General features: G+C 42.2%; 1 protein-coding gene across 4 annotated transcripts in view; it reads left to right on the forward strand.

Annotated features, from left to right (window-relative positions):
• Nucleotides 1–15,825, forward strand: part of bnc2 (basonuclin zinc finger protein 2) — a 162,957-nt gene extending 147,132 nt beyond the window's left edge. For 3 of the 4 annotated variants that reach the window (XM_063475231.1, XM_063475233.1, XM_063475232.1), the window contains 2 exons: nt 5,448–7,846; nt 14,606–15,825. In XM_063475231.1, the coding sequence (XP_063331301.1) occupies nt 5,448–7,846; nt 14,606–15,416 (3,210 nt within the window). In that variant the 3' untranslated portion in view covers nt 15,417–15,825. Of the gene's footprint in view, nt 1–5,447; nt 7,847–13,435; nt 13,510–14,605 lie in introns of all 4 variants that reach the window. The other variant, XM_063475234.1, reaches the window with a different exon arrangement.
• The last annotated feature ends 612 nt before the right edge of the window (nt 15,826–16,437 follow it).

The raw sequence follows: 16,437 nt of genomic DNA on the forward strand, positions 1-16,437 counted from the left end.
GTTCATAACAGGGGAAGAAGTAGAGCTGGTTGTTCACACATGACCTCTGACCTACCATTGGGAAGCCAATGGGGAAGCGTCCTGTGTCTTGGGAGCTCTTGCCCTCTGATGTGATGGCTCCAGGCAGTGGGCTTTGCGTGAACCTATCACCCATGGCACTGCTTGCCACTAGATATGCTGCATTATTCATACAGCCCAATATAGGGTGGGGAGAGAAAGAGAATATGGAAAAGGAAGCATGAAGGTTCAAGACCTTCTCAGATCACAAGGAACTTCTGCTTAACCTCTCTTGAAGTGGCGGACACAGGAATAGAGCAGGGGTTTTTTAAAAAAAAAAAAAAAAAAAAAAAGAAAAGAACTGGATCTGAAAGCAGGACTGGAGATCAATGGGGATTCCCTCGAGGTTAAAAGGAGATTGCATTCACTGTAAGGTGATTGGTGAATCAATGTGGTTCCCATGGTTTGGTTTGCCATTGTGAAAATTGATCCTGACTAATACAAGCAAATGCTCTTATGATCAGTACAGATATTTTTGTGAACAGGTGTAGCCATCTTTATGCACAGACTCTAAAGAGTGGGCTATACGAGGGTAGGCATCCTCCCATTTAAGTTAGTACATACTATATAGTGCTTTAGTTAACCCAATTATCTAATCTTTGATGAATCAGTTGCGAACAGGGACAGAAAAATCATTACATTATTTCTAGATTAACTCCATTATATTCTACCTGCTTATTAGCCTACGGATACTAAATATAATTACCAATTATTTGCAGCACATGAAATTATTTTAACCTTTTTAGATCAGAATAACGGTCTGTCGAATTGACCGATGAGCTCCTGCCCCTCTTTATGTGATATTAAGTGGTGATCCCTGCCCAAAAACTAGTAGCTTACTTTCTGCAGCTCCTTTACTCAGTAGGGATTGCCACAATGGGTCGCTGCTGATTTGCACCAGATCTGCACCTTTCCTGATGCAGCAGTAAATGGATTTATGTCTCCTCCCGGGATCAAACCAGGGAGCTTTTGCTTGCTAGGGAAATGCGTAAACCACTACACCGTGTATCCACTCTGCCCAAGAACTAGTAATAATATGAATCCAGCCTCATCTCTAGAGCAATAAATTCAACAATTCCCAAATATGATATTTTTTACACCGTGATCTGCACGCTGTTAACAAATTATACAATCCCTTTTCAGCCAAATTAAGGTGGCGATTACACTAAACAGTCATTAAATGTGGGCTAAACATCAAGTTTGTTAGACCTAGCTGTCTCCATTAAGTTTCCCAAAGTTGAAAAAATGCTTGGAGTTTTATCTACACCCTCTTCACAGATAGTACAAAAAGGGTATTTTCTTCTGACTGTCAAAAATAATGAATTTTTTTCCTCATTACAGTAACACTGCAGAACATCAGCAGTAATAATATGTCAGTAAACCAATCAAGCAGTCGCCCTGAATCCCTTCTACGTCTCTACTGTATACAAAAGTATAAGTGTAACACTGTGTATTTGTAACATTTCCCCTTTTTCCCCAAAGCCTGGCTCTCTCTCTTTCTCTCTCGCTCTACTGCTTTCTGAAGAGACTCGGTCAGTGAGTATGATAGGTGATGATTAGTGAAAAGCATATACATGTTAAGCTGTTAATCCCTAATGCACACCATCCACTATAACAATGCTGCTCACCCCAGCTTTTAATACAGCCCAGCACATAAACTGCTAATTGCATAATTGCCTGATTTGTTTTAACTGACACTGGTACTGGCCCATGACAAGGCCATCATTTGCTCATCCTCATTGTCAGCAATCTGCAAGGTAGATGCCCAACTACACACTCACTACACAACATCCAGCACCACCACGGTAATAGAGGCGGCGGTGAATTAAGAATGCGTTGCGGCAGTGCAGAGATGAATAAATACAGCAGTTGCTAGATTAATTCTGAGAGACGTGGAGGGAGGCAGATAAAATAAACTAACAGCAGAAGCTGTCCACCAGATAAAGTGGGTACCCCATCGTCTCTCTGCTGTAATTATTGGCTAATAGTCATTAACCTGGCAAACAGAGGTTTAGCTGCATTGTTTAAAGGACTCTGGGATGGATAATGACAGACTAATATGTCATAGCACTAGGGGAGATGGGGGAGGGGTGGATTAATGAGATTTTACTGGAGGGAGTGTACAAGAAGAGGTGGGGCACGACTGGAAAATATAGGGGGAAGAGGGCCACATTAAGCTAATTGGAAGATGAGTGCCTACTTGTAAAAGTGCTTCTAATGGCATATTTGTTTCTCTCACAGCATCAGAGGGCTAATGCAGGGGAGTGGAGTTGTGACACTTACGGCAGTGAGGAATACAGGGGACTGTGGTTGTCTGCAAATGTGCGTCCACACACATTAGATGCTCATTTTAATATAGGAAATCTGTTTTTATTAAAATCATCGATTGTCACTGTTAAATTTTTGGTTCAAATGGATTTTTTTGCAGTGATATTTGCGAAATATGTTTTTTCATCAGTTACAATCTGCAGTGGCTTTTTAAAACACACACAGAACTTTTGTTGAATGTTTTTTTTTGGCTTAAAGATACATAGCTGCACGTACATGAAGTGAACTTCAGTCAAGTGTGTCCCCTTGCATCTTTTTCTCATCAGTTTTATCCCAGTTTTGGATTTGTGTTGACGCTGCACCAAGGCTGACCCAGCCCAAACGCATGTTGACTGGCCTCCAAAAGTCAATTGACCAGTGAACGAGGAAGGCCTGGATAGCCTCCACTCAGACAGGGTCCAGTGCATAGCAGAACTGCTGACCTGTTCTGACAGCTGGCTGGCCCTAATGGGTTGCAGTTTGGCCTGTGTCATTGTGTTTGGCTTTTGTTTGTGGGGAAGTGAATGCACATGGTTGGACTAGCAGAGACTTAAATCCATGTCTAAGTTCTGTTTTACTCAATCAATGATTGAGATGGTCAGAAAATCGTAACCCATTGAGGCTTATGAACCTGTAAATTTTAGCAGTTTTATTTAATGATATTGCTAACAGCTTCAGACTGTTTCCTGGCATTTATTAAACAGACTTCCATTAGAATTACCTCCTTCTTATTAACTTATCATTCTCATGAATCTTATTTTAATCATGAATTGAACATCAAAGTAGAGAAAATAGGAAACTGATATTTTCATTTTAATTTAATTTAATTAAACATTGCCTGGCTGTAATCCATAAAATGCAAATTATTCTTTTGCTGTTTACTGCTCACAAAACAGGCACCATTCAAACTAACGCAACATTTAAACTGCATTTAAAATATTTCCTGCCTGCAATCAGAGGTGTAATTGTAGGTTACCTTGATGTGTTTCAACATATAACAAAGATTAACATATATAGTTTTTGCCACTAGGAAATATGAATAGACCACAGCACTTCTTAGAACTACAATTCCTTAAGAAACATCCTGGTTGTGTAACTATTTAAAGATTCACTTTCTAATTTGCTTTCATTTTTTGTTTCAATTAAATCAGATGGAAGTACTAATGCCCAGATGGCCATGCAGTATGAAATAATAGTGTCCAGGCTAGAATTTAAAGTCATACCTCCAGGCTAAAACTCCAGAGCGCACACAGAATGAAAGTGTAAAGTGTTTTTTAATGTATATTTAACAACAAATACCCCAGTGACTATTGATGTTTCATCTCAGAAGAATCTATTTCTACAGTATATCTGAGGGCATGATATGAAACCACTCACACTTTTATTTTCTCTGCGCTTCTGCTCTTCTTCCTCTGTGTCTCTCCCGTGCTCTCTCTCTCTCTTTAGCTGTCTCTCTTTAAACATTTATCTTCTGTTTTCTCCTTACAGGCCCTTTGTGCTTTGTGATGTTGGTTTTTACAGCTTTTTACTCACTAGAGTTGCCATTTATCTTTTATAGATGCCAGCAGCTAGGAGCTCTAAAGAAATGTTACCATTTCAGTGTGACTAATTGTCATCACTTGTGTTGCTCCCTTGATGTCACTTGCGCCTGGTCCCTCAGGAACCAGTGTGTGAACTGCAGTATTTACACTTTCTCTTTCTTTCAACCTGACTATTTCCATCTTGTTCACACAAATATCACATTTTATAACAACAGCAGAGGAGGCATTAGTGACGAACGCTGTCATTAGTGCTTCGAACCAGAAAGACATAACGGTTCCCAGAAGAGGATAAAAGTACAGGGTCGTACTTTCATTGTCAAGATTTGACAAGATTCTTCTTCCAAAGTCCTTCACCGTCTTTTGACATGTGACAGTGTGCACACTTGCAACGAGTCTGAGTTTCTTATTAATGTTAAGCCATTAATAGCACATCTCCAAAAGACACTAGCCAAGCAAAGTGCTCTAGTTGGAGTAAAGCCCATTTCCCACTGGAGCGGTTCTGGTATCCTAGGATGGAAACATGTTTCTCATCATTCCCAGACCTCTAAAAACACAAGAACTGGAAATGACATGGGATGTAATAAATTATCTATTGCTAAAATTTGTTATTTTACACTTTTGCTATTTTCATTGGGAGATATTGTCAAATGAATAATTGGTTAAAGACTGACGACAACATGGATATTTATTACACAGGATTTCACCTTCAGCATTTTAGGTAAAAGAAGCTGTGTATTCCTCCAATCTCATTGAAATATTGATCAGATTTCCATTTATAGTTCCGTAGGTTGCACAACGTTTAAAACGACTGACATAAACACATGATAAATAACTACACTGCCCAATGATAGGAACACGATCTCAATGCCGCTATCAAGGCATCATCAAGCACCTTGAAGAAACACGAGTTTTTATCTCTTTTATTTGAGCATCCAAACCCATTCCTTAAATGCATAGTGTCTTCCCTCAAGCATTTCACTGCCTTGGAGATAGAGAAAGCACTAAGAAAATTGCATGTGAACTACAGCATGGTAGTGAGTTGCATTAATTATTCTATTATTTCTTCTTTTCTTTTTTTTTCTCTGGCTCCCACAGTTTTGTAAACATCCCTAGGTGTAGTTTGTGTACAGAGGGAGTCCCTGCAAGAGTTCAGTTCTTTCTCTCAGATTAATATGCCTCCAATGCTTTGAGTCACAGAGACTTGCTAAAAAGCCCCACCTCAGTGCTTTTGATTTGTTTGCTTAAAACGTTATTGAACTTGTTACTCTCATCACGGTGTGATTAATGGGCAGATTTTCAGGAAAGATTTCTTCTTAAAAATGAATATGTGAAGAGTAGATGGAAAAGAGGGACAGTGGAGGAGGGAGATTTTCAACAAAGCTCTGTTAGTTACTTGTCGCTCCAGGGGCCTCTGAATTTCATGAGCAGAAATGCTCGCTCTCACAAACTAACCCTTGCTCTGTCTTCTCCTTTGACCACACTGATTATTCACGATCAATAAAGTATTTTTGTCTTCTCTCTTGTCTCTTCTGGGGCATCTAGGATGCTGCAGGCAAGGTGCTGGACCGCTGGACCATCATGTCCAGAGAAGAAGAGATCATCACCCTCCAGCAGTTCCTGCGCTTTGGTGAGACCAAGTCCATTGTGGAGCTGATGGCCATTCAGGAGAAGGAAGGTCAGGCAGTTACAGTTCCTTCTTCCAAGACAGACTCCGGGATAAGGACATTCATTGAAAGTAACAACAGGACCCGTAGCCCGGGGCTCCTTACACATCTGGAAAATAGTAGCCCATCCAGCATCCACCATTTTGAAAATATCCCCAACAGCTTAGCCTTCCTGTTGCCCTTCCAGTACATCAACCCAGTCTCTGCCCCCATGCTTGGCTTGCCCCCCAATGGCCTCCCAATGGAGCAATCTGCTCTGCGGCTCCGGGAACCCAGCCTGCCAAACCAAGGAGAACAAGTGGAAACCAGCGAGTCAGAAGTGTCCCTATCACCATTCCGCACAGGTCCAAGTCCTAGTCGTGGAGCGCTGGCAGCCATTAACAACAACGCCGAACCCAAGACAGAGCCCAACAACCGGGCATCTCCCATCTCACCAACCCCTTCCACCCAGCAGGCTCAACAGCAGCAACAGCAGACACAGCTTCAGCAGCAACAGCCACAGGGCCAACAGCAGTCCCAAAATCAACCTCAGCAACCTAACAGCTTGAGTGACCACCCGGTCCACCACCATTTCATAAAGGACGAGCAGTCAAAAACAATCACCCATCCTTCCTTTTCCTCCAAGATGCATCGCATGCGCCGCATGGGAGCCACCTCACGCAAGGGTCGCGTTGTCTGCAACTCTTGTGGAAAAACCTTTTATGATAAAGGCACACTTAAGATACATTATAATGCTGTACACTTGAAGATTAAACACCGTTGCACCATCGAGGGCTGCAATATGGTGTTCAGCTCACTACGCAGCCGCAATCGTCACAGTGCAAATCCCAATCCGCGGTTGCACATGCCCATGCTGCGCAATAACCGTGACAAAGACCTCATCCGTGCCAATTCTACCACTGGCACACCTGTCATCTCGAGCACCAAGAACAGTGGTTTCACACTCACTAGCCCTGGAAGGCCACCACTGGGCTTCACCACTCCACCTGTAGACCCTATGCTTCAGTCGCCTCTGCAAAGTCCACTGGTGTTCCCCTCCTTGAAATCAGTGCAGCCAGTTCAACCAGTGCCCCCGTTCTACCGAACACTACTGTCCCCTGCAGACCTTGTTAGTCCTCCAGTGTCACTGCCCACCAGCCCCATCATGCCCACCACTACCAACAGCACTACTCTAATGGACCAGCAACAGCAGATCCTGGCTGCTGCAGCTGTGGCCTCTCATAATAATGTTCATGTGTCAGATGCAGGACCCATGTCCCACCGTTTACCAACACCTAGTGCCAATCACGACCTCACCAATGGCAGCAGTGACCCCACGCCCAAAAAGAAGCCTCGTAAATCAAGCATGCCAGTAAAGATTGAGAAAGAAGTCATCGATGTGGCTGATGAATATGACGACAAAGATGATGATGACGACGATAACATGCACCATAATCACCACCATCACCAGTCATCTCTTCTTCACAACAATGTCAGAATTAACGGAAATTGTAATAGCAACAACAACAGCGCTAGTGGAAATGGGAACCACAGTGGTGGAAGTGGGCAGCAATCCCCTTCCCAGGATGAGATGAGCCCTGGTTTAGCTCTGAGAGGAATGATGAGACAAAGCGAAGATGAATGCCACGAAGGAAATGGTAGTGACAGCAGAGGTGGAGCTGCTGATCTACGCTGCATGGACAGCTTTACCTCTGAGGATCAGGACCACGAGAGAGACTTTGAGAATGAGTCTGAAAACTCGGATTCAAAGATGTTTTACCGTGATGAGCTGATGGATGTGGAGGATCAGCAAAAGCACAGCAGGGGTGGAAGGGGACTGGAAAAGGAACAAGATGATGAGGGTAGCGAGGAAGCTCATTTGAGAAAGGAAATGGAAGGAAAGGGCAACTCCTCACCCTCCCCTCATCACCCTCCCATCAAGATCAAAGAAGAACTCAACGATCCAACTTATGACATGTTCTGCATGGGCCAGTATGGCTTCTATAATGGGGGCATGGCAGCGGCTGCTGCCACTGCTGCAAGCATGGCTGCGCTTCACGAGAGCTTCATCACTTCGATGGGCTATGGTTCCAGCCCACCCAAATTCCTTTCTTCTCGATCACCAGAGGGAGATCCATGTTCAAGTCCTGACCCCAAGATCTGCTATGTCTGTAAGAAGAGCTTCAAGAGCTCCTACAGCATGAAACTGCACTACAAGAACGTGCACCTCAAAGAGATGCATGTGTGCACTGTGGCTGGCTGCAATGCTGCTTTCCCTTCCCGGCGGAGCAGAGACAGGTTAGTGGCACAACTTTGAAAAGTTACTATATATTTTTTAACATTGGCAATCACAGGTAGGTTGGATTCTTATCATCTAATAATTACCTACAGTAGGTCTAAGGTTTTGTTTTTATAGGGATCAAACCGTATTAATTAAAAAGACATTGCTTTAAAATGTAGTTCAGTTGTTGTGAGAGATATTTATTTTCATTTCATGTTAACATAAGAGTGAAATGCAGTATTTCAGTACTATATGACATTATCCTCGTTGGCCTCCACTTAACATCTGTTCGCTAACTTGAAACTAAAATGGATATGGGAACATCTGCTCACTGTCAAGTCAAAGTTTAGAAGAGCAGGAACACATACACAGACATTTAAACACACACTACCTATCAAGCTTCCAGCTTCAGTGTGTTGTTTACCTGCCCTCACTACCTCACCTTGTCACCGGGAGATGAAGGCGCATACATTAACAGACAGCGGTTTGTCAAACCACTGCATGTATTAGCGCATTAAAAGGTGAGGCTAGCCTTACTCACCTGGGCTTGTTAGCACATATCAGTGGCACACATGAACTGTGCATGTATGCAGTAGAAACACTGACAGGTGGAGGTACATAACGTCACTAGTGTTCTGGTTAAGCAATGGCTCCCAGGAAAAGACATAGAAATCTTTTGTTGCAACAACTTTTGAATTTTAAATTTAACGAGTGGCTTTTATATACAGGTTGAAATTATTTTCATTATACATAAATATCAGCGGTCCATGAATTCATATTTCTGGTTACTGAAAATTGGCCAGTGAACTAATCAACTATATTCACTTGGGCAAGTTATGCACTCATTCAAAATAAAGTATAAAATGACCCTTAAAATATAATTCCAACTCTAAAAAAACTCCAGCATTTTATTCTTAACCAGTTGCATGCTTTCATATACTGTATCTTTGATAAAAACCCATCTGTTATATATACCAGGGTTACTCGTTCTGTTCTGCAATGGAGATAGTGATGAAAAACTTTATCATCCAATATGCGCAACAAGTGAAGCTGACTGCAATTGTAAAATTCATTCTTTCCAGAGGGACTTTTATATTTTTCCTCACAGTTTTGTCTCTCTCACACAATCCCTTCATCACTCGCTCTGTCACTCCACCAAACTCTCCCCTCCTTTTCTACCCTAAGCTGTTTCTGTGGCATCTGTTCCGAGCACTTTTTGTTAATTAGCAGCATGTAAATAAGGCAGGAGATCCTGGGACTCTATTAGAATAGGTGTGAGAGGAGAACAGAGGCAGCAGAACAAGAGGCAAGTTAGCGTCCGCAAAGGTGCAAACCTGCTGCTCACCTGATGCAGCTGTGCAGACAGCAGCGAGATGACAGAACGTGTTATCGTAACATGCGTTGCCTCGGTGTGGTGCACTGCCACCAGTGAGTGCGTTAGCTCCCTTCTCCTGCCCAAGGCAGGACCGTTCTGCTGTGCAGCATTTGCACTTTCACACGTTCACACTCTCTTGCACACATAAGGGAATATACAAATAGATAAAAAGAAAAGCATTTGCTCTGATACATATTACATCTAAGTATTTAACCACTCAATGATGCAAAGTGTATGACAAAAACAACCGAGTAATTTATCTGAACTTTCAAAAAGCTGAAATAAAACTTCACAGACCTTTTATTAGGGGAATCTAACACAAGAAAATGCTCTGATTCTAAACAGATGTTATAGAAGTAAGCAAAAAAGAAACCGTGCCACTGATAATCTGCAGATATTGCCCAGATTTTTTTTTTGTTTTTGTTTCGTTGTTTTTTGGTCAATTATGTAATTGAATCCCTTCATACTGGAATCTGTTGACATAACCACATAATAGTTTTGACAGCAGATGACAGACTTCTGTGAAGTAAATGAGGTGACAACAGTGAGGAGAATAATGAAAAAAACAGGAGGAACGCTTGTGTGGGGAAGGTGTCTTTTCACAAATGCACAGTTTGATACAAAAGCCTGGGTTGAATTTGGTGCTATAACAAGCTCAAAGATGACTTCACAAAGAAAAGATAGCATCTATATGTGAACTCTTCCCTCTTCCTGTGTCAGAATGGATGTGTGCATGTGTGTGTGAAACAGTTTGACACCAACATATACAGTAAATGTCATTCCAACACATACATATATACGACAGAGATCATTTGCAGCAAGGACTAAGTAAAAATAGTGCATCTAAGCCAAGGGTGCACAGTACAGCTGTAGATGTGTAATACACTATTATTTCCACATTTTTCCTGATAGCATGTGGGGCGAATTACTTTGCCGCAGGTTCAAACAGGGAATAAAACAACAGACAGAAGAGCACCGCATAGCTCGAGAAATCCTTGAGCTTTGAGACGAGTCAATACACAAACCGTGCTCTCATCAGATCTGTCCCTGGGTAATCCTTTAATGACATAATGTATGTTTGAGTTTAATGGTAGCAATAAAACGGGAATATAATTTAGCTGTTTTCATCAGAGCATTTGCTCTGATAAGATTAAGAAACTGCACGTACAAATGTATTTGCTCAAAATAATATCTCAAACATTTATTACTAGTAAATTTAATAAGTCAAACTACATTCGTTCTCCTAATTAGATTTTTTTATTTTTTTATGCAGACACAATCGGTAATAACAATTAATAAGCAGCTCTTTCAGGTGGCTCGCGTTAGACTTGCTAAAACAATACTTAACCCACTGCGAAAAAGAGGAACCTAAAGCAGTGGTTATTTATTTATTGCTTTACAGCAGAGATTACGACATGATACAGCAACAGGAAAGTCCTCTGCATCTCTGATAAGTCCATTCACCGAGTGAAAAGCCAAATGCGCGTAAACGCAGCATCAGACACCAGTATCAAAAGCTTGTGCATCAAAGTAAAGAAGAAAACAGAGGTGAGGTCATTTGATCTGCAGAGTCGATGACACTCAGAGTAGGATTCAATGCGAATGCACCACCACATAAAAACGTATCACTGGTGTAAACCTGGGATCCAGGCAATGTGGAATAAACAGCGAGACATACAAATCCACATGAAAACATCCCTGCTCGTGGATGCTGTACATACATATTGAACAGGATCATTTAAAGTGCCCTTGAGCAAGCATGTAATGTGTGTGTTTTTGAGTGTTAAACAGAGCAACATACAGTGCGTGTGTGCGTATGCGTGTGCGAGAGTGATTTTAAAGCGGGGTGTTTTCCCTCAGCCTCCTGGCTGCCTGCTGCACGGGGGTAAATGATTGCATATTTATTGTGGGGAGTGAGCAGCGTCGGCACAAGTGTTGAAGAAGCTGCATAATTAACTGCTGGAAAGGCAGGTACCAGTAATCATCACCATTATTAGCCTTTTTAATCATCATTTTTAACTGGTGACAAGATTGCCGTACCTTTCTTTTTTTAAATAAAAATCAGCCCACACTAGTTTTATTTTAAACCTTCACCTGAAACATTTTAACCTGCTCCTTCTTTGTCGCTGCAGCAAGCAGGTGATCTCCCTCGTTCGCATTCCCATGGTGCAACCATGCGCAGCACATGGTCCCTGCATGGGCCACTGCAAATGGAGAGAGTGAAGGTTAATTATGTTGGAGAGTTTCTTTCCTCCCCTCTTCTTCCTCTCTCTGTCTCCCTCCTTTTCCCTTGGTCCCCTCACAGCATGTGGGCCTGGCTCCTCCGCTCCACAATCAGCTCTCTGTTTGTCTCCTTATAAACAAAGGGCATGCTGCTAATAGAGAGAATATGTTAGCAAAAGCCACTTACATTAAACTATCTGCTGAATAAAAAGCTTCAAGCATTACATCCCCTTGGTTTATACTGACAGCTTAATTGTGATTCATTTTGAGGAGAATAAAGGGAAATTATTTTATTCTTAGATGAATAACTCAGAGACGCCCATGCAAGCTGACTGTCATCATCAGAACGAGTTCTAAAACTGCAAGCGATTTTAAGCTGAAACCTGAACATGTACAATAAATTGTTGTTTTTATCTGGTATCAAATGCATATTTAATTTCCACTCACTCATTTCTTCAGGAGTACTCAAAATCATTGTGTGCAGCTTGCGCCGTTCGAGAGGCTGGAGCGGTGCGAAGGAGATATAACAGTGACAGAGAGTGATAAATGTTACTAAAACTCTTGTCCTCCCACTTACACCCAAAACCTCATAATGCACCCCAAATGACAGGAAAGACAAAGAACCACTGGTGCCAGTTTAATACCACTCAGCCTTCTATCTCATTTACACATTATGAGTCATTTAGACAAACATACACACGTGTATACACACACATAAGCGCTGACACAAAAGCAAGGGCAAGGGCCATCAGATGAACCTAAAGATGATTAACGCCGATTGGGACGAGCACACTCTCACTCTGCCTCCTCTGCACAGTCAAAAATGGGCTCTCTGGAGGCCTCCCCCATCTTTTGGGCGAAGATGAGACTGTCAAATTGGTTTGCAAGCCACATTACTGGCCAACAGGGAGGTGGAGATGGAGGAAGGAGGGAACTGAGGAGTTGGTTTTGGGGGAGGAAAAATAGAGCACAGTGAAGAGGAGTGATGGAGGTGGAGGGACGGAGGGGAGTGGGAAATGGGGCAGAAAGTCTAAATCTGATAAATGAAGGGATGAGGGCATTATGTCCACTGTGTGTGGATTCAGCTGACTTATGTTGAGTATTTAGGGCAAGGAGGCACTGCAAACAAAAGGGTTAAATAATAATGAAGATGAACTTGGCTCTTTTTCTCCTCTACAATTCTTGTAATTCAATATTTTGTAAATAGTTACAAATGACCCAAAGTAACAGTTTAATTTATTTGAGGATTTCAGTAAAATGGATAAAAAGATTCTAGTGGTAATTGTCAATATTTTTCATTTAACTGCTATAGCTTTAAAGAGATTTGGTGTAGCTAATTTTGCAGTCTATTTACTGCATGTATGACTAGATAGCCATGGTTAATTTAGAGCTTATTAGCAGTGAGAAGGTGTTGTAATACAGATGGAGACATGTTGCAAAGGACCTGCCTACCTGAGCATCATCAACAGCATTCTTAACCTCAGGCTTAACAGAGCAAATCTGTGTGGCCCCTCTTCACATCTCAGTGTTGGTTGGCACCCTTGCACAAACTGTGGCCTTTTTCCTGATTACACTGATCACTGATTACAGCATTTTTTATTTATTTTTTTGCTGTACGCAGAAACACTGTGGTCTCTCACAGACAAACATCCACACATGCGTTTTACAGACGCAGACACTGAATCACGACGGCCGTATTTTAGCCATCAGTTAAACGCCATATGGGTACAACTGCATATTCAAAGGATAAAAAAGAACAAGGGATTTATAAAATCTTTTTGATTGCAGGACTTGAGAAACAGAATATATTTTCTGTTTTTCCACACGCACAAACAGAGATAGGAACATGCAAAGACACACACGGTCACACGCACACACACAGTGAGAGCCACAGCCAATCGATTTGCCACGCTCTCCACAATGCTGACGATGCTCGAGTGGACGGGCTCCTGGTTGCTTGGTTCACAGAAAAGGGTCCCTCAAATGAATGTATTTTTACCTCTTGCAGGACAATGTCGGATAGGGAAGTAAATAATTAAAGGAAAGGGACCCTTTTTGACTGCATCAACCCTGCCACTGCTGGTAAGCTCTACTATCCATTGTGACTCCATTTTTGACCGTCCTGCTAAGGACGACCTTTTTTTTTCCTTTTCTTTTCAATTTTTGTGTTGTTTTACACACATGTGCCCTCCCTGCATGGAAACCCTTCACATTACAGGCACTGAGTGATTGCATATTTTTATTTTATTTAATTGCTGGCCTGATGTGAGAAGAGCAGACCGTGTGTGTATGCTATATTATGGCACTGGTCATTGGTTCCTTAAATTTCTTTTCTGTGTTACACAGTTTTATTGTGACGTGTGTGCTGTGGGTCCCCTTTCTCATAGTGTCACTTTGCAACTGTGAAATAGGAGCTTAAAGGGAATAAATAGAATAAAGGGAATACATTTGATTTTCAAGCCCATTTCACTTTGCATCCTCTAGCATGGCCCTGTGTGCTAACTGAAATCCCCACTAATTGTATCCTGGCTTAAGCATGGCACTTGTTACTTGGTTTCTTTCATGAGCTGTAGCACCTTGTGTTTGGGAAAAATGCCCATCTTAATTAAATCCAAGGCTACATAAAGACATGTTCATTGAGGTGCTCGATTAAGCCACCTCCAATAGGGAACGAATGCGATAATCCTGTCAGGGCCTAGTGCTAATATGCTATCCAGTTCCCCTCGATTATCACATTACCACAGCTCGAATCAATTGATAAACTCCCATTCAATATGGTGGAGTATTTAATTGAGTCAGACTCTATTGGATTTGAGGGCTGTGCAGTGCAGACATGCTGACAGTGGTAAACACTAGCAGGATGCTCTCTCTCATTGCTATGTTAGTACACTTTTTCAGCGGAGAGCTATCGGATGGATTTCTGTCTGTGTGCGGGCCTTTTTTTGTACCTTTCCTGACAGAAACAATAATTACAGACAGAGCGCTTCCAAAGATATTGAATCTTCTAAGCTTGGCACCATTTCACAGAAGTAAAATAACTTGTATCTAAAATATATGACTGTAAATACAAATGCGTGTATTTCAACTGTGTTCCTATTTCTATTTGAGATGTAATCTACATTATTGATACACTGGCAGCATTGTGAGTTATATCTCTAATTGTCCCCCTGCACATTAGGCACAGCTCCAACATCAACCTGCACCGCAAACTGCTGACCAAAGAGCTGGACGACATTGTCCTGGACCCCCAACTCACGCCACTGCCCAAGGACCTGCGAGCTGAGTTACTGGCCAAGATCTACGCTGGACACTACATGGGCTTGGACCCCATGGCCGGCATGGGCCTCGGAGGTGCCAGTCTCAGGCCTGCCGGGCTGAACCACATTCCCCATTCCCCCATGAGTAATGATCATCTTCACCATCCTCTCAACCAAGACTTTCGAAACCACCACACCAACGGCTTCTCTCGGGGCCAGCCAGACGACTACATGGTTTTGGACCTGAGTACCACATCCAGCGTTCAATCGAGCAGCAGCGTCCACTCCTCACACGAGTCAGATGAGGGCAGCGATGAAGGCATCCTATTGGATGACCTGGAGGAAGAGGGAGAAGAGGATGAGGGCAACAGCGAGGGAGAGGACTTCTCCCAGCGTGCCAACGGGCGGGCTGATGGGGGATATCGGGATGAGACGAGAGAACTAAAAGATGGACAAAGTGAGGGGTTGGACCCTTCCTCCTCACCATTCCTCCTTTCGTCCTCTGGAGGCAGTAATGGCAGCAGCAGTGGGATCCTCTGTAACATCTGCCACAAAATGTACAGCAACAAAGGGACCCTGCGTGTGCACTACAAGACTGTGCACCTACGCGAAATGCACAAGTGCAAAATCCCCGGTTGCAACATGGTGTTCAGCTCTGTACGCAGCCGCAACCGACACTCTCAGAACCCGAACCTCCATAAAAACATGCCCTTCTCTACAATAATAGACTAAAGAAATGACTTGTTACTCTGCCCTCCTGTCAGAATGCCCGCTACTCCCTTCATTCCTCATCCTTATTCCTCCTCAAATTAGCTTTTAACCCCAGCCCAAGACCATCAAATACAAGCTAAATGCCTGTATGACCGTCCTTTGAACGTCATTGCGAGACATTTCTATCTCCATGTATAAAATTAATTGACTCTAAATACAGTTTATTATTGTGTCCTTTGACTTTTCCTTCTTTGGAAGAACAGGATAACACTCTAGAGCATGGAGAGTTGTGTTTTCATAAGCCCCCTCCATCCTTTCCTTTCTAACTTCTCCCACTTTGTGTTTATTTCCATCTCCAAAGGATCCATTCAAACTCTTATTTGTGACTTTGCCTTCAGATATGATAGTATTGAAAAAAAAAATTAAAATGTTCTCGTTGTATTTGTGTAATGATAGCTTTTAAATGAACCCCTTACAAAAGCATGATAGCTTCATTTGTAAATAATGTCCCAAAAAGGCTTTTGGTGTAAAAGAGTTGTGTTGATGGTTGTTTGCTTCTTTTTTTTTCCTCCCTTTTTGGGATTTTATGTTACAGTCCAGTAAAATACTTCCAGCTATAGGCAAGAAAGCGGTAGCATCTTACTAGCTTGACTCATTTATGTTAGCTTCAAAGACACATTTTAAACTGAGTCCTAAGGAAAAAAAAGAATATCACGTGACTTGTTTTATCTACTTGTTAGATATTCAGAGGTTGCCGGCATGCTTTTTTAGGCTCCTACACTGATATCATTCTCTGTATTTCTATTGATTTTTTTTTTGTCTGTTATGTTTATGAGCTTTAGTATACCAATTCAGTTTTTGCACTTTGCATCTATACAAGGGGATGTGTAATATTAATATAATGAGGATTTTTTGCAATGCTGAGTTTTAGGTGTTGTTTGGGGTCATCGATGGCTGCGGTGCCAATGGAAGTGACAGTACCTTCAACATTCAACTTGTGCCAGTTTCTTTTTGCACGCGTTTCATTGTCAAACCCAGTTTG

Source organism: Pelmatolapia mariae, linkage group LG6 (assembly GCF_036321145.2).
Source record: "Pelmatolapia mariae isolate MD_Pm_ZW linkage group LG6, Pm_UMD_F_2, whole genome shotgun sequence".
NCBI lineage: Eukaryota > Metazoa > Chordata > Actinopteri > Cichliformes > Cichlidae > Pelmatolapia > Pelmatolapia mariae.